Source organism: Physeter macrocephalus, chromosome 14 (genome assembly GCF_002837175.3).
Source record: "Physeter macrocephalus isolate SW-GA chromosome 14, ASM283717v5, whole genome shotgun sequence".
NCBI lineage: Eukaryota > Metazoa > Chordata > Mammalia > Artiodactyla > Physeteridae > Physeter > Physeter macrocephalus.
Window position 1 is genome coordinate 120,534,349 of NC_041227.1, and position 22,746 is coordinate 120,557,094.

The 22,746-nt window shown below is 38.1% G+C and overlaps 1 protein-coding gene across 8 annotated transcripts in view; it reads left to right on the top strand.

Annotated features, from left to right (window-relative positions):
* The window catches only part of TANC2 (tetratricopeptide repeat, ankyrin repeat and coiled-coil containing 2), a 374,683-nt gene that overhangs the window by 289,890 nt on the left and 62,047 nt on the right, over nucleotides 1–22,746 (top strand). For all 8 annotated transcript variants that reach the window (XM_024130199.3, XM_028499426.2, XM_024130198.3 and 5 more), the window contains 3 exons: nucleotides 8,010–8,241; nucleotides 16,657–16,823; nucleotides 20,522–21,129. In XM_024130199.3, the coding sequence (XP_023985967.1) occupies nucleotides 8,010–8,241; nucleotides 16,657–16,823; nucleotides 20,522–21,129 (1,007 nt within the window). The remainder of the gene's footprint in view (nucleotides 1–8,009; nucleotides 8,242–16,656; nucleotides 16,824–20,521; nucleotides 21,130–22,746) is intronic.

Sequence of the window (22,746 nt, forward strand, 5' to 3'; positions counted from 1 at the left end):
TTTTTAGTAGGTAATTAGTGACTATACTTACTTGAAAAGTGATCACATTTTAAATTCCATGGTTATACCTTCCTTAAGCAAAATATAAATAAATGTCTTTTGTACCTAGAAATGGGATATTTTTAAATTTATATTAAACATTATATAAGAAATGGCCCTTTAGATTAAAATTGATGTTTAGTTCAATATTTGGAAAATGTTAAATATTATAAGTGAGAAATTAGTGATTATTTACACTTACTCAAGGAACATTTAAAATTTCACACTTATTTCTTCCTTAAGCAAAATATAAATACATCTGTTCACACCCAGAGATGGGATATTGTGAAGTTTACACTAAACAAAAAAAAATCTGAAACAAATGGCCCCTTAGATTAAAATTGAATATTATCCCAGTAATTGTGCCACAGGTCGCAGTTCAAGTGCAAGTTTGTGCTGTAGAAGCGTAGAGCAGAAGCCAACTATCTTGCTTCTCATCTGTAACAAACTGGTAAGCAGAAATTATCTTTTCAAACCAGTTAGTATTTTGATAAAGTAAGCTAATATATGAGAATTAAAAGTATCCTTGGAAAACTTCTTGATTTGCTAGCCAGAGTTCTTAGTGTTGGTTCTTGTATATCATTAATTATCATTGGTATTTCGTAGTATGCTTGCTGCTTCTTATGCTTCTTCATAATTGAGAACATTGAAGAGTTCTTGTCACAACTTTAGAGCAATTTTATTTATTGAAGAAACACTTCCCACTTGAAGTAACAGATTTTGCTAAGTGTACATCTCTTAAATGTATTTCCAGTTAATCTTACATGTTCTGAAGTATAATCACCGTAGAGCGGTGCAAAGATCTCATTCGGGGCCATTCCTGGGTGTGTGACTTTATAACAACCATAGATTTTCCAGGCTTTCGGTCTGTTGCCACCAAGTGATCATACATGCAGAATTCTCCAGACAAGGAGAGGCTGACTTCCATTTACTGAGGGCTTAATGTGTGTTGAGCTTAGTACTTTTTACATTATATATATATATTTTTTTTTGTGTGTGTGTGTGGTATGCGGGCCTCCTTCTGTCGTGGCCTCTCCCGTTGCGGAGCACAGGCTCCGGACGTGCAGGCTCAGCGGCCATGGCTCACGGGCCCAGCCGCTCCGCGGCATGTGGGATCCTCCAAGACCAGGGCGCGAACCCGGTTCCCCTGCATCAGCAGGCGGATGCGCAACCACTGCGCCACCAGGGAAGCCCCTACATTATTTCACTTCTTCATTCTTAAGCCTGTGAGGTGGTCATTATCATCCCCATTTTACAGATGAGGAAACTGTGCTTCAGTGATAGTTAATTTTCCCAAGGTCTTACTATTAGTAAATGGCAGAGCTAGGATACAGAGCCAGTATTCACCCCAATGAAGTGAGTCTTCTTCTTCTCCCCATTTTACAGATAAACAGAGGCTCTGAGGTTACACAACTTGCTGAGATAACTAGTACGTGACTTGAAACCAGATTTAAACTGAGGCAGGCAGGCTCCAGAGTCCATGCTTTTAACCACTGTGCTGCCTCTGTAGTGTGACAGGAAGGATTTTTGTTTAGTGTTCTTTTGGAAAATCTATCGATAATCGAAAGTGCCTTTAAAGTAAGGAAGTCATAATGAAGGGGCACCTTTCAGAAATTTTGCTGACCTAAAATTCTTCTTCAAAAGGTTTTTATGCAGGACTTCCCTGGTGGTCCAGTGGTCAAGACTTCACCTTCCAATGCAGGGGGTGCGGGTTCGCTTAGCTTATTAGCTTCCCTGGTTAAGGAGCTAAGATCCCACACACCTTGTGGCCAAAAAACCAAAATATGAAACAGAAGCAATATTGTAACAAATTCAATAAAGACTTTAAAAACAGCCCACATCCAAAAAAATGTCTTTAAAAAAAGTTTTTATGCAACTAGAAGCTCTTGTCACATTAGGTAAATTGTCACTAGCTTAGTCCTCAGATTAAGAAGCTAATACATCTGAAATAAGCTAATTAGAGAAGCCAGCTAATTTTAAGAAGTGTCACGGAGACACAAAAAGCAAAGGTTTTTTTCATCGAAGGAAATCTATGAAAGAAAGAAAACTGAATGTCATCCTTGCCAAGAGACTAGTTCTGTACTAAATCAGGAGGATGTCAAGTGATATGGTTCCTGAGATTGTTGCTGCTACTGTTAAAGCTATCAGCCAAAGAAGTGATCATTTCAGCAGTTCACACATGTGTGTTGAGCATAATACAGAGACTTAAGCCACACATACACACATGGAGAGAGAAAAACAAAAAATGACAACAGTGAAGTATAAGATTTGGTTTGTGTTCCAGTTGGGTATTTTTTTAAAGATTTACATTTTAGGAGAAATGTGATCAGAACTAAACAAGTAACCTATAGATGATGTTTTATAAAATGTGTCTAGGGCTTTTTTCCTCTAAAAATTAACACTGAAATTTTATAGTGAGACCCAGATTGCATCTACATTCAGGATACTGAATATGGGGAACAACCTTATTTATTCCTTTGTCAATCTTGTGTTTTTTAATGTCTCCTCCACCAGAATGGTCAGTATTTAAATTATTGTTCACCACTCTATCCTCAGCTCCTAGCACAATGCCTTGCACAGATATGTGTTAAATGAGTGACTAAATTGTAGTCTGTTCTCTATACTGAAGTCTGAGTAATCTTTCTAAAATGTATTTTTGTTCTTGCTACATAAAACCTGTCAATGGCTCCTCCTTGCCCTTAAATGGAATCCACACTCCCTTCTTGAAACATCACATGTATTAGCATAAAGGGCTTTTACCTTTTATATCTAGCTCAGGTTTTCTCAGCCTCAGCACCATTGACATTTTGGGCCAGAGGATTCTTTGTTTGGGGCCGTCCTGTTTATTGTAGTATGTGTAGGAGCGTCCTTGGCCTCTACCCACTATCCAGTAGCATCCTTTCACCCCCCGGTTGTGATGACCAAAGCTGTCTCCAGACGTTGCCAAGTGTCCCGTGGGGAGCAGAGCCACCCCAGATGAAAACCTCTGCTCTGTCTTATCTCCTACTACTCCCAGCTCACTTCCACTGTAGCCACACTATAACTGATTTCCTGAAAGTGTAAAGCTGTGTCTTGCCTGAGGGCCTTTGCACGTATTGCTTTCCTCTGCCTGGGACACTCCTGCGCCCGTTCACTCCACCTCATCCTTTAGATCTCAGCTTAAGTTTTACTTTCAAGAAGCCTTCTCTGGTTCTCCTAAGTTACTTAGATATGTTGTACCAACATCTTATATTTCCTCTCTCAGAGTGCTTTTCCCCCAGTTTTATTGAGATAGAATTGACATATAGCATTGTATTAGTTAAAGATGTACAGCATAATGATTTGATATGTGTATATATTGTGAAACGATTACCACACTAAGTTTAGTTAATACCCATCAGCTCCCGTAGTTACAGAATTTTTTCTTGTGATGAGAACTTTTAAGATCTACTCTCTTAGCCACTTTCAACTATACAGCATAGTATTGTTAACTGTAGTCACCGTGTTATACAACATCACAATAATAATAATGTTGCAGACAACATCCACCGATGGATACTAAAAGTAGTGGGCAAAAATTTGTGGAGAAACAGGATTTGCATTCTCTCAAAGTGTCTCCCCCAAGGTATTTAATAACTACAAAGGGTAAGATAGTAACTTTACAGTAGAGAAACGTAGAAGAAGCCTTTATCTTAGCCAAGTGATCAGGGTCAGCATCACCAGTCACAAGACATGTCAACATCATGAACCCCATGACATGATCCACTGAGAGTGACACAACATTGTTTTTGTGGTATTCTTGCCAAAAAGTCTCAGTTGGAATATGAGGAAAACATTAGACGAACCCACGTTGACTGATATTCAACAAAATAACAGATCAGAACTCTTCAAAAGTGTCAAGGTCATGAAAGACAAAGACTGAAGAGCTCTTACAGACTACAGGAGTCTAAGGAGAAATGACAACTAAATGCAACACGGGGTCCTGGATAGAATGCTGGAACAGAAAAAGGTCATTAGTGGAAAACTGACAAAATTCGAATACTGCCTTTAGTTAATAGTGTTGTGCCAGTGTTATTTCCTGGTTTTGATAATTATGCTACGGTTATATAAAATGTTAAGGGAAGCTGGGTAAGGGATATACGGAAACTCACATCTTTTTGCAACATTTAAGTCTAAAATTAGCTCAAAATAAAAAGTTTTTAAAAATAAATAAAAGTCCTACTGACAAAAAAAAAGTTAGAGCTCCAAGCTGGAAAATTACTGAGGCCGAACCCAAGTCTGGAGCTATTCTTAGCTTCCAGTCCCAGGATGGGGATTAGAGTCAGAGTTGAGGGACAGGAGAAAAGGCAGAGAAAGTAGTTTTTGACACTGAGCCTCCAGGTCCCTAGAAACACGAAAAGCCAAAGTAACCCGAAGTGTTGGAAGGGGGATGCGCTGAGTCAGAAATCAATCAGGTGGTGGTGAGGGCATTCAAGAAGTGATGAGAAGGAGACCGGGAATAAGAATATGAGAACAGACCTGAAGGAAGGTCAATGACAACATTAGCATTTAAGTAAGGCAAATGCCAGTCATGATGTAAATTAAATTTTTATGTCCAAATGAGTTCCAGATATTCAAAGCTGCCTTTTCTTTATGTGAGATTAGCTTAATCCTGTCACAGATTATTCATTTGAAGTAGAAAAGAATCTTTAAAGAGTGAAGGCCTGGGACTTTTAACACAAGCCTGACAGGTTTGCTGCCATTCAATCATTTGATTAAGGCCTTTGATGAGGATTTTGCTTAGTTGTATCGTTTCTTGTGTATAGCTTTAAATCAAAACCTTTTTATACCCAAGGTGATACTGACCTGCAGTCTTCTTTTTTTTTTTTTTTTTTTTTTTTTTTTGGTCTGTGTAGTCTACAAACCTGGACTTTTTTTTCTTCCCTCACAGCAGTAATCTAAAAGTTACTCACTGTCCTCTTCAAAGAATTACTACAGTTTTGGTTATATTAGATATATTTTGGATAGAATTGTTTTAATCAAAAGTATAGAGATTTAACAGAAGGAAAATGTGAGATGGAAAAAAATTAATAACATAAGAAAAACATAGCTGAAAATGAAATTTCAACAAGTCATTGGGAGAGACAAGAGTTCACCAAGCAGAAAGGTTTTACCTGCTGATTTATTGAGGGTGGACTAATTCTGAACCATTTCCAAGAAGTTGTAATAATAGTGACTGAGTATGGGTGGCTGTGATGACTTCCTCAGAGCTGTTGGGCGTGATCTATTATCTATCACTGAACACTAGTACAATGAGAGAATGCAGGAAAAAACTGCATTCCCAGACTTGTTTCCTATTTGTGTATGTAGGAAAAGTTGTAGATAATGTCAATAGACAATTTAGGGGAAGTACCAAGTGTTTTTGACAGATTGTGTGTACATTTACATACTATGTAGCTGCTTTGAAATGTCTAGTAGATGATCAGTTCTGAGTCAAACTACAAATTTCATGAAGATGTTGAATGGTCCTTCTGCCTGAATTCTTCAGAGGAATCGAGATTTTATATTTAGAATGCCTAAAAATTTTTTTAATTAAAAGAAAGAAAGGCAGCCACAGAAGGGGCAACTTTAGCAATGATCTTTGTTAGGTAAAACCTCAGACAGCCAAGAGCGCAGATGATTTTTAATGAAATCAGTAAAAGGACCCTCTTCCTAAATTTCAGAATTTTTATCTTCAAACTCCTATCCCGTTACTTTAGGTAAAGGGTAAGTTAGAGCTGATTTGCTCAGCTGTGCTTTGCCTCGACATGTGAAATCAATTGAGGTAAAATATGATGAAAGTTCATATTGATTCAGAGGTTTGCTGTTTGCTTTTTATAAAGTGGAGATTTGTGTCCTTGTGGGCATAACCATTGACGTTCACTGTTCATTGAGAGCACAGATGGATTGCTGTCAAGTTTTCTCTTTGGGTTCCTTATGCTTAAGGTCGGTAATAAAGCTGTAATCAATCTGTCTACAGAAAGGAGTGGAGATTTCTAAGTACACCTCCTCGTTGCCAGTTCCACACTGTGCTCAGACATCATTGCTTCACTCACAAGCAGTTCCTATCCTCAGCTTTACAAGTGTAGTAACATTTCCTGTATTGTTCAGTTTTCTTAATGCTTAATGAGAACAATTTCAGGTGTTTTTTAAAAAGTGACATTTCCAGCATTTGGGTTTTTGTTTTGTTTTAATTTATTTATTTACTTATTTATTTATTTTTGGCTGCATTGGGTCTTTGTTGCTGCGTGTGGGCTTTCTCTAGTTGCGGCGAGCTGGGGCTCCTCTTCGGTGTGGTGCACGGGCTTCTCCCTGCGGTGGCTTCTCTTGTTGCGGAGAACAGGCTCTAGGCGCATGGGCTTCAGTAATTGTGGCACACGGGCTCAGTAGTTGCGGTTCGTGGGCTCTAGAGCACAGGTTCAGTAGTTGTGGTGCACGAGCTTAGTTGCTCCCCAGCGTGTGGGATCTTCACATACTAGGGCTTGAACCAGTGTTGCCTGCATTGGCAGGCGGACTCCTAACCACTGCGCCACCAGGGAAACCCCAGCATTTGTTAAAGAGCTAGATTGAGAGTCATTTCAAAGCAGAACACTTTTGTGTATGACTCTGTTCTCTGAGAGATGTTTGAGGAGCTGGGGTCCCAGTGGTATATCTATGCATGCTCCTAGGGCAAATTTCAAATGCCTGTAGGTACAAGGCCAGTAGCTGAAAAGGAGAGGCTATACAGAACCTTGATGATGACCGTGATGTTGATGGAGATGATGTGATGGAAGAGGAGAAGAAGGAAGGCAATGATGATGGTGTTGGTGGCATCGGCTAACATTACTGTGTGCTTATATGTTCTGAACACCATGTCAATGCTTTCCATACATTCAGGCTGAATCTCCCCTGCAGTTTCTTGTTATCTACACAATCCCATCACTTTTGTAGGTAGTACTGAGCCAACAGAGTGGTCTAGATTAAAATCACCCTCTGCACTTGCCCTTGAGGCAAAGGGAACAACCAGAAGGTATAGAGCCAACCCTGTGCAAATTCAAACAAACAAACAAAAAAAACAGAGCTTAAAATTGCAGGTTCCAGCCTGACAGGCCAAACGGTGAATGGTATTAAGATGCATACATTTTCTAAGTTCTTTGAACTTAACACCTGCATCTGACAAAAATCTCACTCCTTTTCTGCTTCCTGTTATCTAATTCTGATTCTCTCTATCTCTGGGTGCTCAGGAAATACTTAGTGATAATTCTTAAATCTGAGTCATTTTATTTTATTTTTTTTAATTTTTTTTTTTTTCGGTACGCGGGCCTCTCACTGCCGTGGCCTCTCCCGCTGCGGAGCACAGGCTCCGGACGTGCAGTCCCAGCGGCCATGGCCCACCGGCCCAGCCGCCCCGCGGCACGCGGGATCCTCCCGGACCGGGTCACGAACCCGTGTCCCCTTCATCGGCAGGCGGACTCCCAACCACTGCGCCACCAGAGAAGCCCTCATTTTATTTTTTGTAAGACTGTTTATAATGAAATTATAATTTTTTAATAATTTTTAAAATATGCCTTAGGAGCATATGTTTGTTGAGTCTAACATATGGTATTTCTCTGGTTATTTTATCCCTAATGCTTTGTTACAATATCAGACTCTTTCCTCTACTACTCTATGCTGAATAACTATTAGAGAGATTAATATAAATCTTTATTCTCAGGCCTGCTTCCTATTTCTTATAATCCAGAGGGAAAACTCAATTTGTATTTATAAATTTTAATTACAAATTACGATACCATACATATACAAGAGAAATATTGGGTCAAATTTCTGATCTTAGGTAAATCAGGCAGTTTAGAAGTTTGGCAGCTTTTATTTTTACTTGAAGAAGTTGAGGAGTGGGGAGACAGGAGACAGTGTTAGAGAATGATTGTACAATAGCCATGACCGTTGCTCTTGCTACTGATAAACCTGTCTGTGTTCTCATCTTTCTTTTTTAGGTGGTTGCCTATCACTATTGCCAAGCAGATAATGCCTACACCTGCCTGGTGCCGGAATTCGTCCACAATGTTGCTGCCCTGCTCTGCCGCTCACCGCAGCTGGCGGCCTATCGGGAGCAGCTTCTCCGGGAGCCTCACCTACAGAGCATGCTGAGCCTTCGGTCCTGTGTTCAAGATCCCATGGCCTCTTTCCGGAGGGGAGTGCTGGAGCCCCTGGAGAATCTCCACAAAGGTACAGATGAGGTGCAAAGCAGGTGGAAGGTGGAGGCTCTGGAGCCCAGGTTCACCTGGGGTCCTGCTATAGAAATGATTATTTTTATCACACTGCGAAAACTAAATGTTCCTACAGGATACAGTTAACAAATAAAAGGCTTTACCTGAAAAAATAAAAATTCCTCCAGGAATTGCTACTTCCTCCTTTCTTTGTAAAAATTATCATTCTTATTTCCAAATATAATACATTTCTCTTGAACTAAAGGTAGTAGAGCTACCAGTCCTTCCGTGGAGTTCAAATAAATCAGTAAAGCCATGACTCCAACCCAGTGCCATGGCGTATCTATGGTTAGAAACATCCTCAGTTTTTATATTTGCTATTTTTTTTTTTATTACTCCACAGTCAGGTAAAATGAAATGGCATGTAGAGTTGCATAACTGTGTGTATGCTAAACATTACTTAATTGTCCACGAAAAGGTATTAAGATATTTTTAAGAAGCGGGGGAAAATGAAATGGGATCCATCTCCCTCTCATGCCTCATGCCCTTCCTCCGTTTTAACTCTGCAGCTCAAGTGTTGGCTCTGACCTAAATGTAACCATCTCTTCCTTCACCTGTCTCTCTGCCTCACCCCCTTCCTAATGTTCTGTCAGTGCTGGAAGCTGAAGAAAAGGACCTGAGTAAGCATGAGATTGCTGAGCAATCCTGTTTATTCCTGAGAGACTTATATACTTTTCTCGAGCATTTCGGAGATACTTCTAAGAATTTACATTCTTCCGGCCTCTGTCTTCAGTTATGTGAACTTCCATGCCAATTACTTGGATATCAGAGTTTCTCTTCTCAATGCTGATGACCTCTATCTATACTTCTACTACCTACCTATTAGCTTTACCATACCCTAGACTTTTTTAAACATTGGAATTTCTCTGCAAGTATTTTGAGCAAAATTAAAGAGAAATTTCTGTACATTCAGTCAATCTTTAAATCCTGTTAATTCTGCTCTCCTGATGTTTCTCACATCTGTTAATCTCAAAGTCATTCCTACCACTGTTACCCTGAAGGCTGTTCAGCTGCCCATGATATCACATCTGTGTTGCTACCCTTCCTGGTCTTCTCTGGTGTTCTGGTCTAGTGCTTCTTTCACATCGTAACACACTTGGAAAATTATTAAAATTTGTATAGCACATTGGGATAAAAAATCATGCCTCCTCATGGCTGGACATGGCTGGACATGGCTGGCCCTGAGGCTACAGCTTCACAAATCCCCCGAAGCCCTGAGGGCTGAAGGGATTCATTTTTAGGCACACCTCTAACCCATTAATGGCATACCTGGTGGGTAGTCTCTGCCCAGTGTCTCCAGTCTTCTAGACTTTATGTACTGCTTCCAGATAAAGCTTCGTAAAGCATTGCTCTGATCACTAAATTTCCCTGTTCAGAAACCGCCAGTGCTTCCCTATTACCTCACTGAATTAACTTCCAGCTCCTTAACCTATCATTTAAGGTACTTAATGGCCTGGATCCAACCTACTTTCCAGCCTTATTATCTACTTTTACCCTTATGAACCCTGTGTTTACATGTAAACCAGAGTATCCACTAATCCTTAAATACTCCCCTCCATTTTCCTGCCTCCATACATTTGATCATTGTTTCCTTTTCTTGATATACCTTCTCCTCACATCTCTGCCTGTCAGAATCCTACCCATCTTTCAAGGACCACCTTAAATACCACCTCATTTATGAAATACCTGCTGATCCACCTGCCCCCTCCAGTAAGTTACAGTATCCTTCCAAATTGACAATAGGTTTTTTTTTTTATATCTCACTTGTGGTACTTCATACATTACTGTATGTATAATAAGAACTTAAATTTTTATTACTAACATTTATTGAATATTTATTATATGTCAGATATTATACTTTGTGCTTTATAAGAATTAGTTATTTCTGTACTTATTCCTTTGACTAAATTGCATGCTTTTGAAGTTAGGAACCTTTTCTTATTCAACTTTTATCCTTCATAGTGATTACCTCACCTTGGACATAGTAGAAATAAGTGAACATAGAAATTGCTCACATGTAGGAGTACCTTGAAGGAAAGTCAGTGATACAAGGATCTACATCTTAAGGCTAATTCAAGGAGAATATCCAAATGCATGCAGACTCAGCTCTGGATTCTCAACCATAATTCATGTGTTTTTTAATTTTGCTACTAGATATATTTGCTTCTCATTTAGGTCTCCATAACCAGCTTTAGATATCCCCATTGGTAAATGTTGTTCTGAGGAATTTAGTTATTCTATCAAATTCCCATGTTCTTACCCTTAAAACAAAATCACCGTCATGAGCAATAGCTGGAAACACAATTTATACAATTAGTGTAAAAATTGTTTGATTAATCCAAAAGAAGCGTGGAAAGAAAGAACAGAATGATTTTTTTTATTGTGGAACAACAAGATGAGAGATTAAAATCAACCATATCAATAATTACATTAAATTTAAGTTGACCAAATACTTCTGTCAAAAGGCAGAAACTGTCAGACTGTATAAAAAACAAGACCCAACCATATGCTGTCTGCAGGAGAGGTTATTTAAAGACACAGATTGAAAGTGAAAGGATAGAAATATATATACTCTATAAACATGTAGCATAGGAAGGCTGGAGTGGGTCTATTAATGTGAGGCAGAGTAGACTTCAAGACAAGGAGTATTATCAGAGGGGCATTTGATAAACATAAAAGGACCAATTTATCAGAAGATAAAGTAATCCTAAATGTGTATGAACCTAATAATGGAGGTTCAAAATACATGAATCAAAAACTAATAGAACCAAAGAGCTAAACAGACAAATACTCAATCATAGTTGGAAATTTTAACACCTCTCTCTCAGTAACTGTTAAAACAAGTAGACAAAAATTAGTAAATAATATAGAAGATTTTAACAACACTGTCAACCAATTTGATCCAACTGACATTTATAGAACACTACCCAATAACTGCACAATATACATTCTTTTCAAGTGCTTATGGACCTTATTCTGGGCCGTAAAATAAGTCTGAAATTTTCAAAAAATGAAAATCTTACAGAAAATGTTCTCTGAGATAATGGAATTAAATTAGAAATCATAAAAATCCCCCAATATTTAGGAATTTAGCAGTGCACTTCTAAACAACCCATAAGAGAAAGAAGAAATCACAAAGGGAATTATAGAATATTTCAAATTGAGTAATACATAAAATCAGTGGTTAAGTTTATGACTTAATAAACTAGAAAAAATGAGGAAAATAAACCCAGAGTAAGCAGAAAGAAGGAAATAGTAAAAAGCAAGAGCAGCAGTGAAATAGAAAAAAATTAATCGTTAAAATGAATAAACCCCTAGGAAGATTGATCAAGAAAATGAGAGGAAGACACATCAGGCATGAAAGAGTAGCTAGCACTACAGTTCCTACAGACATTAAAAGAAAAATAAGGGATTATTATGAACAACTATATAACAATAAATTCAACAACTTAAATTGGGAAAATTCTATAAAAAACACAACTTACCAAAAGTGACTCAAGAGCAAAGAGAAAATCTGACTAGCTCTTATCTATTTAATTTGTAAGTTAAAAGAAAACTCCAGGCTCAGATGGTTTTACTAATGAATTGTATCCAACATTTAAAGAAGAAATAATATGAATCTTAACACAAATGTTTTCAGAAAATAAAGGAAAAGAGAACATTTCTCAGTTTGTATTATTAGACAAGCATTAATGCTGAAACCAAAATATGATAAGGACTTTATAAGAAAAGAAAATTACAGATATGTATTCCTCATAACCATAATAGCAAAATCGTGAAACACACTAATAGCAAAATGATTAGTTTTACTTGACCAGGAATGCAATGTTAGTTTAACAGTTGAAAGTTAACCACTGTAATTCATAATATTAACAGAATAAATGAGAAAATCGATATGTCTTTATATAAATATATATCTATAATCTCAACAAATGCAGAAAAACATTTAACAAAATACTATAATTAACAATAAAAACTTTCTGCAGACTAAGAATAGAAGAAAACTTAGTCTCATAAAGGACAATTCCAAAACACATGCAGGTAACAATGAAATATTAAATACATTTCCCCTACTATCAGGAGCAAGGCGACTTACATTCGACATTCCATGTGTGGTCCAAGCTAGCACAATAAGAAAACAAACAAGCAAATAGTATAAAGATTGGAAAGGAAGAAGTAAAACTGTCTTTATTTGCAGATGTGATTGTTTACCTAGAACACTCTAAGGAATCTACAAAAGAAAAAAAAAGCCTACGAGAATTAACATAGGTGGAGCTACAGTCTATATGGTTAATATGCAGTATCTGTTGTATTTATATACTACCAGCAAACAACTGAAAACTGAAATTTAAAAAGTAGTGTGGCAGTTTTAAAACGTGGCTGCAAAATCTTTGACATTCCTCCCATCCAGAGTTAGGGTCTGTGTCTCCTTCCCTCGCATCTTAGCAGACTTGTGGCTGCTTCAACCAATAAAATACTACAAAATGATGCTATGTGATATCTGAGGCTAGGTCATAAATGGTGATGCTGCTTCCATCTTGTTCACTGAAACACTTGCTTTTGGGGGTATGCATTGCCATGTCAAAAGACTGACTACTTTGAGTTTACCCTGCTGTGAGGAAGTACAAACCACATGGAGCAGCCGTATATTAGTGTTCCAGTTGACTATTCTAGTCATCAAGTCATTCTGGCCCTGACACCAAACATGTGAGTTTTTGTTACAGATGATTCCGTTTCCCAGCCGTTTGAGTAACTCTTAGCTATTTGATGCAGCAGTAGATAACTGGAGCAAATACCGTTTTCTATAGAATCAAAATGCTTAAGAATAAATTTAACAAAAGATGTGTAAGACTTCCACAGTGAGAGCTACAAAACATGCAGAGTGAAATTAAAGAACTTAGTAAATGGAAGAGATATGCCATGTTTGTAAATTGGAGATTTACAAACATAAACATTTACTACCAAACTGGTCTGTAGATTCAACATAATCCCAATCAAAAGCCCAGCAGGATTTTTTTTTTAATTGACAACTTTCAGAAGTTCAAAGGACTGTGAATAGCCAAAACAATCTTAAAAAAGAAAAAAATTGGAAGACCAACAGTACTGAAAGACCAGCAGTACCTGGTTTCAAGATTTAATATAAAGCTACAGAAATCATGACAGCAGTTATATGTTAGTAAATGTTTAAGAATCAGTCCAGGGGTGGGGGCCTGATTTGACCATAAGAAATTTAGCAATCAGCTCCCATGAACCAGCTTGAGCTGGCTCTAGCACTCCACTGACAGGGTAGTATTCCCACAAGGATAGATAAATAGATCAGTGGAACAGAATGGAAAATCTAAAAGGAAATCCACACATATGGAGTCAGTTGACCTTCCTCAAAGATGCCAAGATAATTTGGAAAAGAGAATTTTTGTCATCAAATGATGCTACAACAACTGGATACATGTATGGAGAAAAAATGAATCTTAATCCTTACCTCACACCATAGGTGCACAAAAATAAATTCAATATAGATCATGGTCCAAAATATAAAAGCTAAATCTCTAAAGCTAATAGAAAAAACTTAGAATATCTTCACAACCTTGGGGTAGGTAAAGATTTCTTAGGTCCTAAAAATCATTAACCATGTAGGAAAAAATTAATAAATTGGACTTCATCAAAATGTTAAATGTCTGCTCAACATAAGATACACTAAGAAAAAGGAAAAGCAGATCACAAAAGGGGAGAAAATAATTCACTCTGTGTATGTGTGTGACAAAGCACTTGTATCCATAGTATCTAAAGAATTTCTATAAATCATTGATGAAAAGATAAATAATCCAATTCTTAAATGGACAAAAGATTTAGATATTTCACAAAAGAAGATACTCAAATAGGCTGCCAGCACATAGAAAGGTGTTTGCCATCGTTAGTCGTCAGGGAAATACAAATTAAAATCACTGAGACACCACTTTACTCCCACTACAGTGGTTAAAATTTTTAAAGTTGAACATCAAATGTTGGTGAGGATGGTAAGCAGCTGGAACCCTCACACGTTGCTGGTGGGAGTTTAAAATGGTACAACTACTTTGGAAAACTATTTGGCAGTTCCTTATAAAGTTAAAGATAAATCTGCCTTATAACCAAGCAATTCTATTCCTATGTATTTACCCAAAAGAAATGAAAACATATGTCTACAAAAAGACTCATACAAAAATGTTTGTATTGACTTTATTCATAGTAGTTAAAAACTGGAAACGACCGAAGGTCCTTCAACAAAAGAATACAAACAAATTGTATATTCATTCGATGGATATTAAATGAAATCTTAGTATTAAATTCTTAGTATTCTTCTTAGTAGTAAAAAGGAACAAACTAATAATACCCTCAACAACATAAATGAATCTCAGAAACATTATATCAAGCGTAAGAAGCAAGTGTAGTCTATGGTGATATGAATCAGAACAGTGGTTGCCTATTGAGAACTGGGAAGGAACCTCAGGGAACTCTCTGGAATGATGGAGATGTTCTCTATTTTGATCAGGATGTTAGTTACATGAGTATACACGTTTGTCAAAACCAAAGTGTACAGTCAAGATCTTCACAATTAATTGTTAATTATATATAAATTTTATCACAGTTTTTAAAATAGGGAATTTTTTAAAGGTAGCTGGAGTTTTCTTTCCAGGAAAGTTCAGTTGAAAACACTTTCAATTTAGATTCAGGAGCTAGATTTCAAATTATATATTTTTCTTTAAAAAATGAGAGTCAACGTTTTTCACGATACTTTAAGGTTCTACTCGGTAACAAAGGATAGCTCTAGTATATCGCCAAGCAGAATACAATTAGAAAATTCCTCTATGGGAATTAAAGACACAAGTATGCTAAAGGGAGCCAAGGTCCTCAAAATCAAGAACTTAAGAGCCCCCATTTGTGTGGGTAAATCCCAATTAGTTCCAAGCAACTCCTCTCTCTTCCGGAATTCTTTGGACTCCCTAAAGGAGTAATGTGTTTTCTTAGCCCTACATCATCTAGAATGCCATTTCATTAATAATCATCGTTAACAGAGAGCTGAAATCCATAGTTCATTTCTCTTCTAAAGTCACCAGATGAAAGTGATAGTTGAAACTCTTTATAATTTGAGAACTAATTTATAGTACTTAGGCTATTGAAATTAAACTCCTTTATGTAAAGCTTGTACTTTAGAGGGGAAATATAAAGTTTTATTAATCATGCAAAAAATCTGCGTATTTTCAAATGTGAAACAAAAATATGTAGAGTTTCGATTAGTCTTGACTCTTTCAAAAGCTAAAAGAGCCAATGTGGTACAGAGTTCCTCAGAGTTTTCCTTCTGTCCCCAGCTTCACTTTCTTTTTCCTCCTCAGATATAACCTATTTCCTGTTTCAGGCATCCAGTGACTTCTTTCTCTCTTCCCCTGCTTTCCTCTCTTCAGAACCTGTAAGGTCCTACCAACTAGGAACTTTTACTTGTTATTTGCAATTCATTTATACTGAAATGTTCATTCAGCCAGGGGATTTTTTTAATCTCTAATTGTTCAATATTGTTTAAGAATCAGTAAGCATTTAATGGGAGTGGAAACCTGAAATCTTACAAAGTCATCTGCAGCCTAGCCCTAACGATAAACTGATTTTGTCAATTTAGAATAGTATAGACTCCAGGCAGGAAAGGGAAACAGAAGGTATTTGTCTTTCCTACATGGCTCCTGCTCCCCTGGGAAGATCACGTAAGGGTCTGGTCTCCTTGAAGCTGCTTTAGGTATAGTCTAGGAAGTTGCTACTTCTGTAAGATCTTGGAATCCAACCTGCCTAGTGTAGATCTGTCTGTTGGTTGGGATTCCTTTTCTCTGTCCTCCATCCCTTCCTTCCTACTACGTATTCACATATAGTCTTATATACTGCTGTGGACTCCAAATTAAACCTTTTTTTTTTTTTTTTTTTTGAAATTCCCCAAAGAACATGTGATACTGTTCTCTTTAATGCTGTCAGATTCAGGGGGGCTGAGGGGGAGAAAAACATTCTTTCCAGCTTTTTCAGGTATGAGAGAAAAATAAATTTACATGTGCAAATTCTCATAAATGCAATGCTCAGGCTGTCTCACAACTGATAACATGGGGGAAATGATGATGATGATACATATGCTTTATATATTATTTATGTGACAAACACATTCATACCTGGTGAAAAGCAAAATGAACTCAGTAAATGAATTATTCCACGTCTTTATAATAAATTATGTACCCTGAGCATTCACTAAACACACAACAGACCTTTTCTAATTTTTTCTTCCAAAGAGATACGTGATCAAAGACCCAGAAAGAACTCACCTATCCACTTGGTAATTAATTAAGTAATTTGTTTCTTTCTATCTCAGAGAGAAAAATCCCAGATGAAGATTTCATCATCTTAATTGATGGATTAAATGAAGCAGAATTTCACAAACCGGATTATGGGGATACAATTGTATCATTTCTGAGTAAAATGATTGGAAAATTTCCTTCCTGGCTCAAACTAATTGTAACAGTTAGGACCAGTTTACAGGTATGTGTTTGTTTGCTTTTGGACCATAAATTATTTCCCTTGGAGAGTGCTTAAACTGAAAAAGTTCTAGGTCCTTGTACCCTTAGTGATGAGCTTTTCTAAATCTCTACCATGTCCTAGAGCGCTAGCAAGAGTAATTCCCAACGAGCATATTTTGAGAGTAAGAGATACAATCTAGAGAGAGCATTCTCTGTATACTACTCTCTTAGCTCAAATTCCCATTTCCATTGCTCTGGGTAAGTTTTGATAAAGTGTCCCTCAAAAAAGCATGAAAAGAAAGTCCACTTTTCTGGACTTTGTCATGAGTATAACAAAGCAAATAGAAGTAACACTCTAATTCAGTGTTTGACTTTTGTTTTATGTTTTTTATCATTTAATATCAGGCAAAATCCAGTTCAGTGTACAGTGTAGAGTCAGATTTTCTAGTTCTTCCCTCTGTTTCTCAACTTTCTATAGCATGAAGATGGACTTTCTTCTATATATTTCTTTTTCTAAGAAATATTGGCAATATTAAGGCTTTATGTTAAATTTACTGCAACTGGGAGATAAGAGTTTTTTTAATTACCTTCCCTGCTCACTCACTGATCACTCAGTTTATGGCCTAGAAGAATGACTAGGAATGTTGGAACTGCGCCTGTAAAGATACATGGGCTAAGGATAAATGACTCCACCTTCTCTACCATTCACAGTATAGCTGAGTTGGTATTTTCCATTCTTTACATATTCACACTTGGTTTGAAACAGGGTTTCTCAACATTTTTTCCCCTAACCATAGACTCTTTTAAAGAACATTAAAATTTTGCATATTATACACCCATCCCACTATTTTGATGCAACTCCCTTAAAACAGTTGTTAATATACAGAAAATAGTCTCGGTGCCCTCCTTTTCCCCTCTCCCAGGCATTTAGTATTTTTCCTATAGATTGACCAATTTAGGTCAATCTGCCTTCTTTGATCAGGGACTGTACTTCTGATCCTGACCACCAACTTGCAGATGTTTGTTATTAAAATCTCAAAGTAATTTGAAGAATGTGAATGAATCAACATAAATGCATCTTTACAACTAAAAATTATGTAATCCACCATTATGGTCAGTAGCTTGTTAAAGATGAAAGATGAATAAAAGAAACTTCCAGGAACACAATCTCTGACTAGTTTTACTAAGTACGTACTTAGGAGATATCTTCGTTTATATAATTTTTGTTTGCTTGTTTGTTTTGGTTTTTTTCTTCGTTTATATTTTTATATAATGCCGTGTGCAATCTCAAAAGACGTTTTAAGTATGACTTGGTAGACCATGTGACTTTAATTTTTCAGCTGTGCCAAAGAACAGGAAAAGTACTCTACACACAAAGTCCAAATGTCAGTGTCTTCATAGATCAAGACCTGCAGTAACTTCCCAGATACTTCATTCACTTCAACCAATAACTTTTTAAAATTATTTAGCTGACAGTGAAACAATTCGTAGGTCTTTAAAAGTGAACCCTCATAATTGATCATTCATTATTTCCACAAACATTTTTTACGTACTTCAAGTATAAAAGGCTCTTTCTAAGAGCTGAGGATATGATGGTGAACAAGACAGACAATATCCCTGCCCTCATAAAGCTTGTATTCTAGTGAGGAACACAAATAATAAAGTAAAAAATGAACATATATTAAAAATTTAGGTAGTGTTAGTGCTATGAAGACAAATATAACAGAGTAAAGGGATAAATTAGGATGACAGATATTTTAGATAGGGCAGATAGGAAAGGCCTCTCCAAGGAGCCTTGTAAAGTGATAACATCTGATTTACCTTCTTTGGCTGCTGGCTGTGTAGATAATAATATGTAGGGGATCAAGAATGGAAGCAGAAGTACAGGTGAAAGGTGATGGTGGCTTAGACTAGAGTGGGAACAGTGGAGACCCTCTGAAGTGGTCATATTTGGAGTATATTTTGAAGAAGAATCAAAAGGACTTGATGATGGGCTAGATGTGGGAATGAGCAAGAGAGAAGATTCAAGGATGAATTGTGGGGGTTTGGTGAGCAACTGGGTAGATGCTGGTTTGAGGAAAAGAGAAGGATCATAGGTCCTACGATTTGGTGGTAGGGTCAGTGGTAATACCGTTTATTTTTTATTTTATTTTTTTTTTTTGTGGTACGCGGGCCTCCCTCTGTTGCGGCCTCTCCCGTTGCGGAGCACAGGCTCCGGACGCGCAGGCTCAGCAGCCATGGCTCACGGGCCCAGCCGCTCCGCGGCATGTGGGATCCTCCCAGACCGGGGCGCGAACCCGGTTCCCCTGCACCGGCAGGCGGACGCGCAACCACTGCGCCACCAGGGAAGCCCCTAATACCGTTTATTGACATGCACAGGTTTTGTGGTGGGGGGAAATTTTAGTAGTTCTGATTTGATCCCATTAAGTTTGTCTATGAAACATCCAAGTGTCATTGTTGAGTAGACGGAGATACAAGATGAGAGCTCAGAAGAAATGACTAAGCTGGAAATATGAAATCACACATCATCCATGTATAGATGATATTTAGAACCATGGGACCCAACTATTCTAGGGAGTGAGGGTGGCCAGATAAGAGGAAAGAATGGAGACGTGAGCCCTGGGTGGACTGAGAAAAGAGAGAGGAGCCAGCCCAAAAGACTGGGTAGGAGTAGCCAGTGTGCTACGAGGAAGATGAGGAGAGCATGCTGTGGAAGCACAAGCTGCAGGAGGGGACTCGAGAAGAAAGATGTGTTCACCTGTGTCAGATACTGCTGAGAGGGTGAGGAGGATGAGAAATGAAACTTGGTTATTGGATTTGGCAAGATGAAGATTGCTGATCATCTTGACAAGGACCATTTCAGTGAAGTGACGGGATTGAAGCCTGATTGCAACAGATGGAGGAGAGAATGGGAAGGGAGGAATGAAATACAGTAAGTAGAGAAAACTTGTCTGTTAGGTTTTGCTAAACATGGGAACAGAGATATAGTAGTTGGAGGGAGGAATATGGAGTCACATGTCTGTGTGGAGACAAGACAGAAAGAGAAGAGAAGAGGAAATTAATGCAGGAGAGGGAATAGATACTTACAGCAGCAAAGTCTATAAGCAGATAAGAACAGATGGATTCCAGATGGACTCTCATTTGTGATGAGAGTCACCACAAATTCCTTTCACCTTCCCCCGATGTAATTTCCAAGCAGATCACCAAGGTACCAAGCTTCCCAATCTTAGAAGTGTTCCTTTGGGCTAAAGGCATCTCCAAAAAACCTACATTAAAATAAAGTCATTTTATCAAGCGGGATAGAAGGTCACATTTTTATATGACATTCTTTAAGTCCTTTTACATTTATCTTAGCGAGTTGTACTTTGACATTATGCTATGGTTTACACTGAGAAAAGTTACAACAAAAGTTATATGGCATTCTCTTTTCTATTTTAGGAGTGAGTGTTATTTAGGATATTGACTATTAAATCACTCCTAAAGTGCCCTTTATGAAGACCCATAAAAGTTATTTTAAGTCTCAATATTAGGAAAAGTGTCCTGCCTGTGCAACTAATATGTCTTAATCTATGGACACTAATACTCGATCGTATTTCCCTCTTTTCTTTGACCACTCAGAAGTTCAGAATAAATTTGTGGACCTCGTAGTTTATCACAAGAGTTAGGGGAAACTGAAGGTCTTTCTCTCTCTCTCTCTCTCTCTCTCTCCATCTGTTTTAGGAAATTACCAAGCTGCTGCCTTTCCATAGGATTTTTTTGGATCGACTAGAAGAGAATGAAGCCATAGACCAGGACCTGCAGGCTTACATCCTGCACCGGATACACAGCAGCTCAGAGATCCAGAATAACATTTCACTTAATGGCAAAATGGACAATACTACATTTGGCAAACTCAGTTCTCATCTCAAGACACTCAGTCAAGGGTCCTATCTATACCTGAAACTCACATTTGACCTCATAGAGAAAGGCTATCTAGTGTTAAAGAGCTCTAGCTACAAAGTAGTTCCTGTTTCGCTCTCTGAGGTTTACTTACTCCAGTGCAATATGAAGTTCCCAACCCAGTCTTCCTTTGACCGGGTGATGCCTCTTCTGAATGTGGCAGTGGCCTCTCTCCACCCACTGACTGATGAACATATCTTCCAAGCCATCAATGCTGGCAGCATTGAAGGCACACTAGAATGGGAGGATTTTCAGCAGAGAATGGAGAACCTCTCCATGTTCCTAATCAAGCGCAGAGACATGACTCGTATGTTTGTACATCCTTCTTTTCGAGAATGGCTTATCTGGAGAGAAGAAGGAGAGAAAACCAAATTTCTCTGTGATCCCAGGTAAGCCATAGATCTGTAATAAGCAATTTGTGAGCCTATTTTGTATTTATTGCATGGAGCATGGGTATTGAAAACAGTGAAAAGTGTTCTTCATTGAACATTTCACATAAAGGAAACATCTCTGTTTCTTCTTAAGACAAGGCTATAATGACGTTTATTTTCTCACAATATTATTTCCTTAAGACTCAAAATCTGCATAGATGTTTAGAATGCTCCCTACATTCCTGTATTTTTCTAAACAACTTTCTCTGATTCCACTAGGGTTCACAGGCTATAATTATTATTTTTTTAATTAATTAATTTATTTATTTTTGGCTGCGTTGGGTCTTCGTTGCTGCATGCGGGCTTTCTCTAGTTGCGGCGAGTCGGGGCTACTCTTCGTTGCAGTGTGCGGGGTTCTCACTGCAGTGGCTTCTCTTGTTGCGGAGCACGGGCTCAGTAGTTGTGACTTGCAGGCTCTAGAATACAGGCTCAGTAGTTGTGGCTCACGGGCTTAGTTGGTCTGCAGCATGTGGGATCTTCCCGGACCAGAGCTTGAACCCATGTCCCCTGCTTTGGCAGGCGAATTCTTAACCACTGCGCCACCAGGGCAGTCCCCAGATGGTAATTAATTTAACATTTAACAGACTTCCTCAGTATTCTTCAGAAAGAATCGATACATTGTTCACCTCTTTGACTTAGAGCAGAATTGTTTTAAAATTGTGAGTGCCCTTTTAAAAGCCATGCCATTGTTAAAGTCACCAATGACTGACCCCATTAGAGCCCAGCTGATGCTAAGATTTACAGTGGAAAATGGAATCTTACACCTTATAGCTGAAAAAGACTTGAGATCAGCTGATTTAGCCACTCTTACCTTTAGATAAAGTGTCATTATCCCTATTTTACTCTAAAGGCCTTAAAATGCTGAATCACTTGTGAAAAGCCATAAGGTTAACAGGTGGGAGAAAGGAAGAGGAGTTAAAAGAGGAATGGCAAATGTGCTGTGTGTACCACCACTCCCCTATCTTGCACCCGTGGCAGATGTCACTGATTTACCCCAGCACTCTTTCCTGATGAGCTTGACCCTGACTTAATCTTTCTCAGCTCAACAGACCAGACTCGATATGAAACTATTTCCCCTTCTCTTGGGTAGAACCTAGATCTCTAGCATCCTAGTGAGGTGTGCTTTCTACTCCTTCACACTCCTTTTTGAAAGAATTACTCCTTTAATAAAGTTGATGTTTTCAAAAGCAGGTATAGTCCTGATTTCCTGGAAACAAAGAAGATACCAACAACATAGCTGACAAACACAGAGCTTATTCTGGCTCAAAAAGAAGATAGGCCAGGTTTGCCTGTGCCTTCCGCTGTGAGTCGTCAGAGAGGCTGACCGTCTCTGACCGTGCTGGGATTTTATTATTACTCGCGAGGCATGTTCTTCACCAGGTCCTGTTAGAGACACCTGTGCTTGTGGGCATGCTGCTCGGCCTACTTCATGCCGACTCATTAGAAAATCAGTTCCAGATTCTGATGACGATATTAAGCCAGGCAGTAGATTTTGTGCTGTCTTCCCTAAGAGGAAAACTTTTTAAAGAAACGTGCTGTAGTGGAAAGAACATAAACGTTAGAGTCAGATGACCT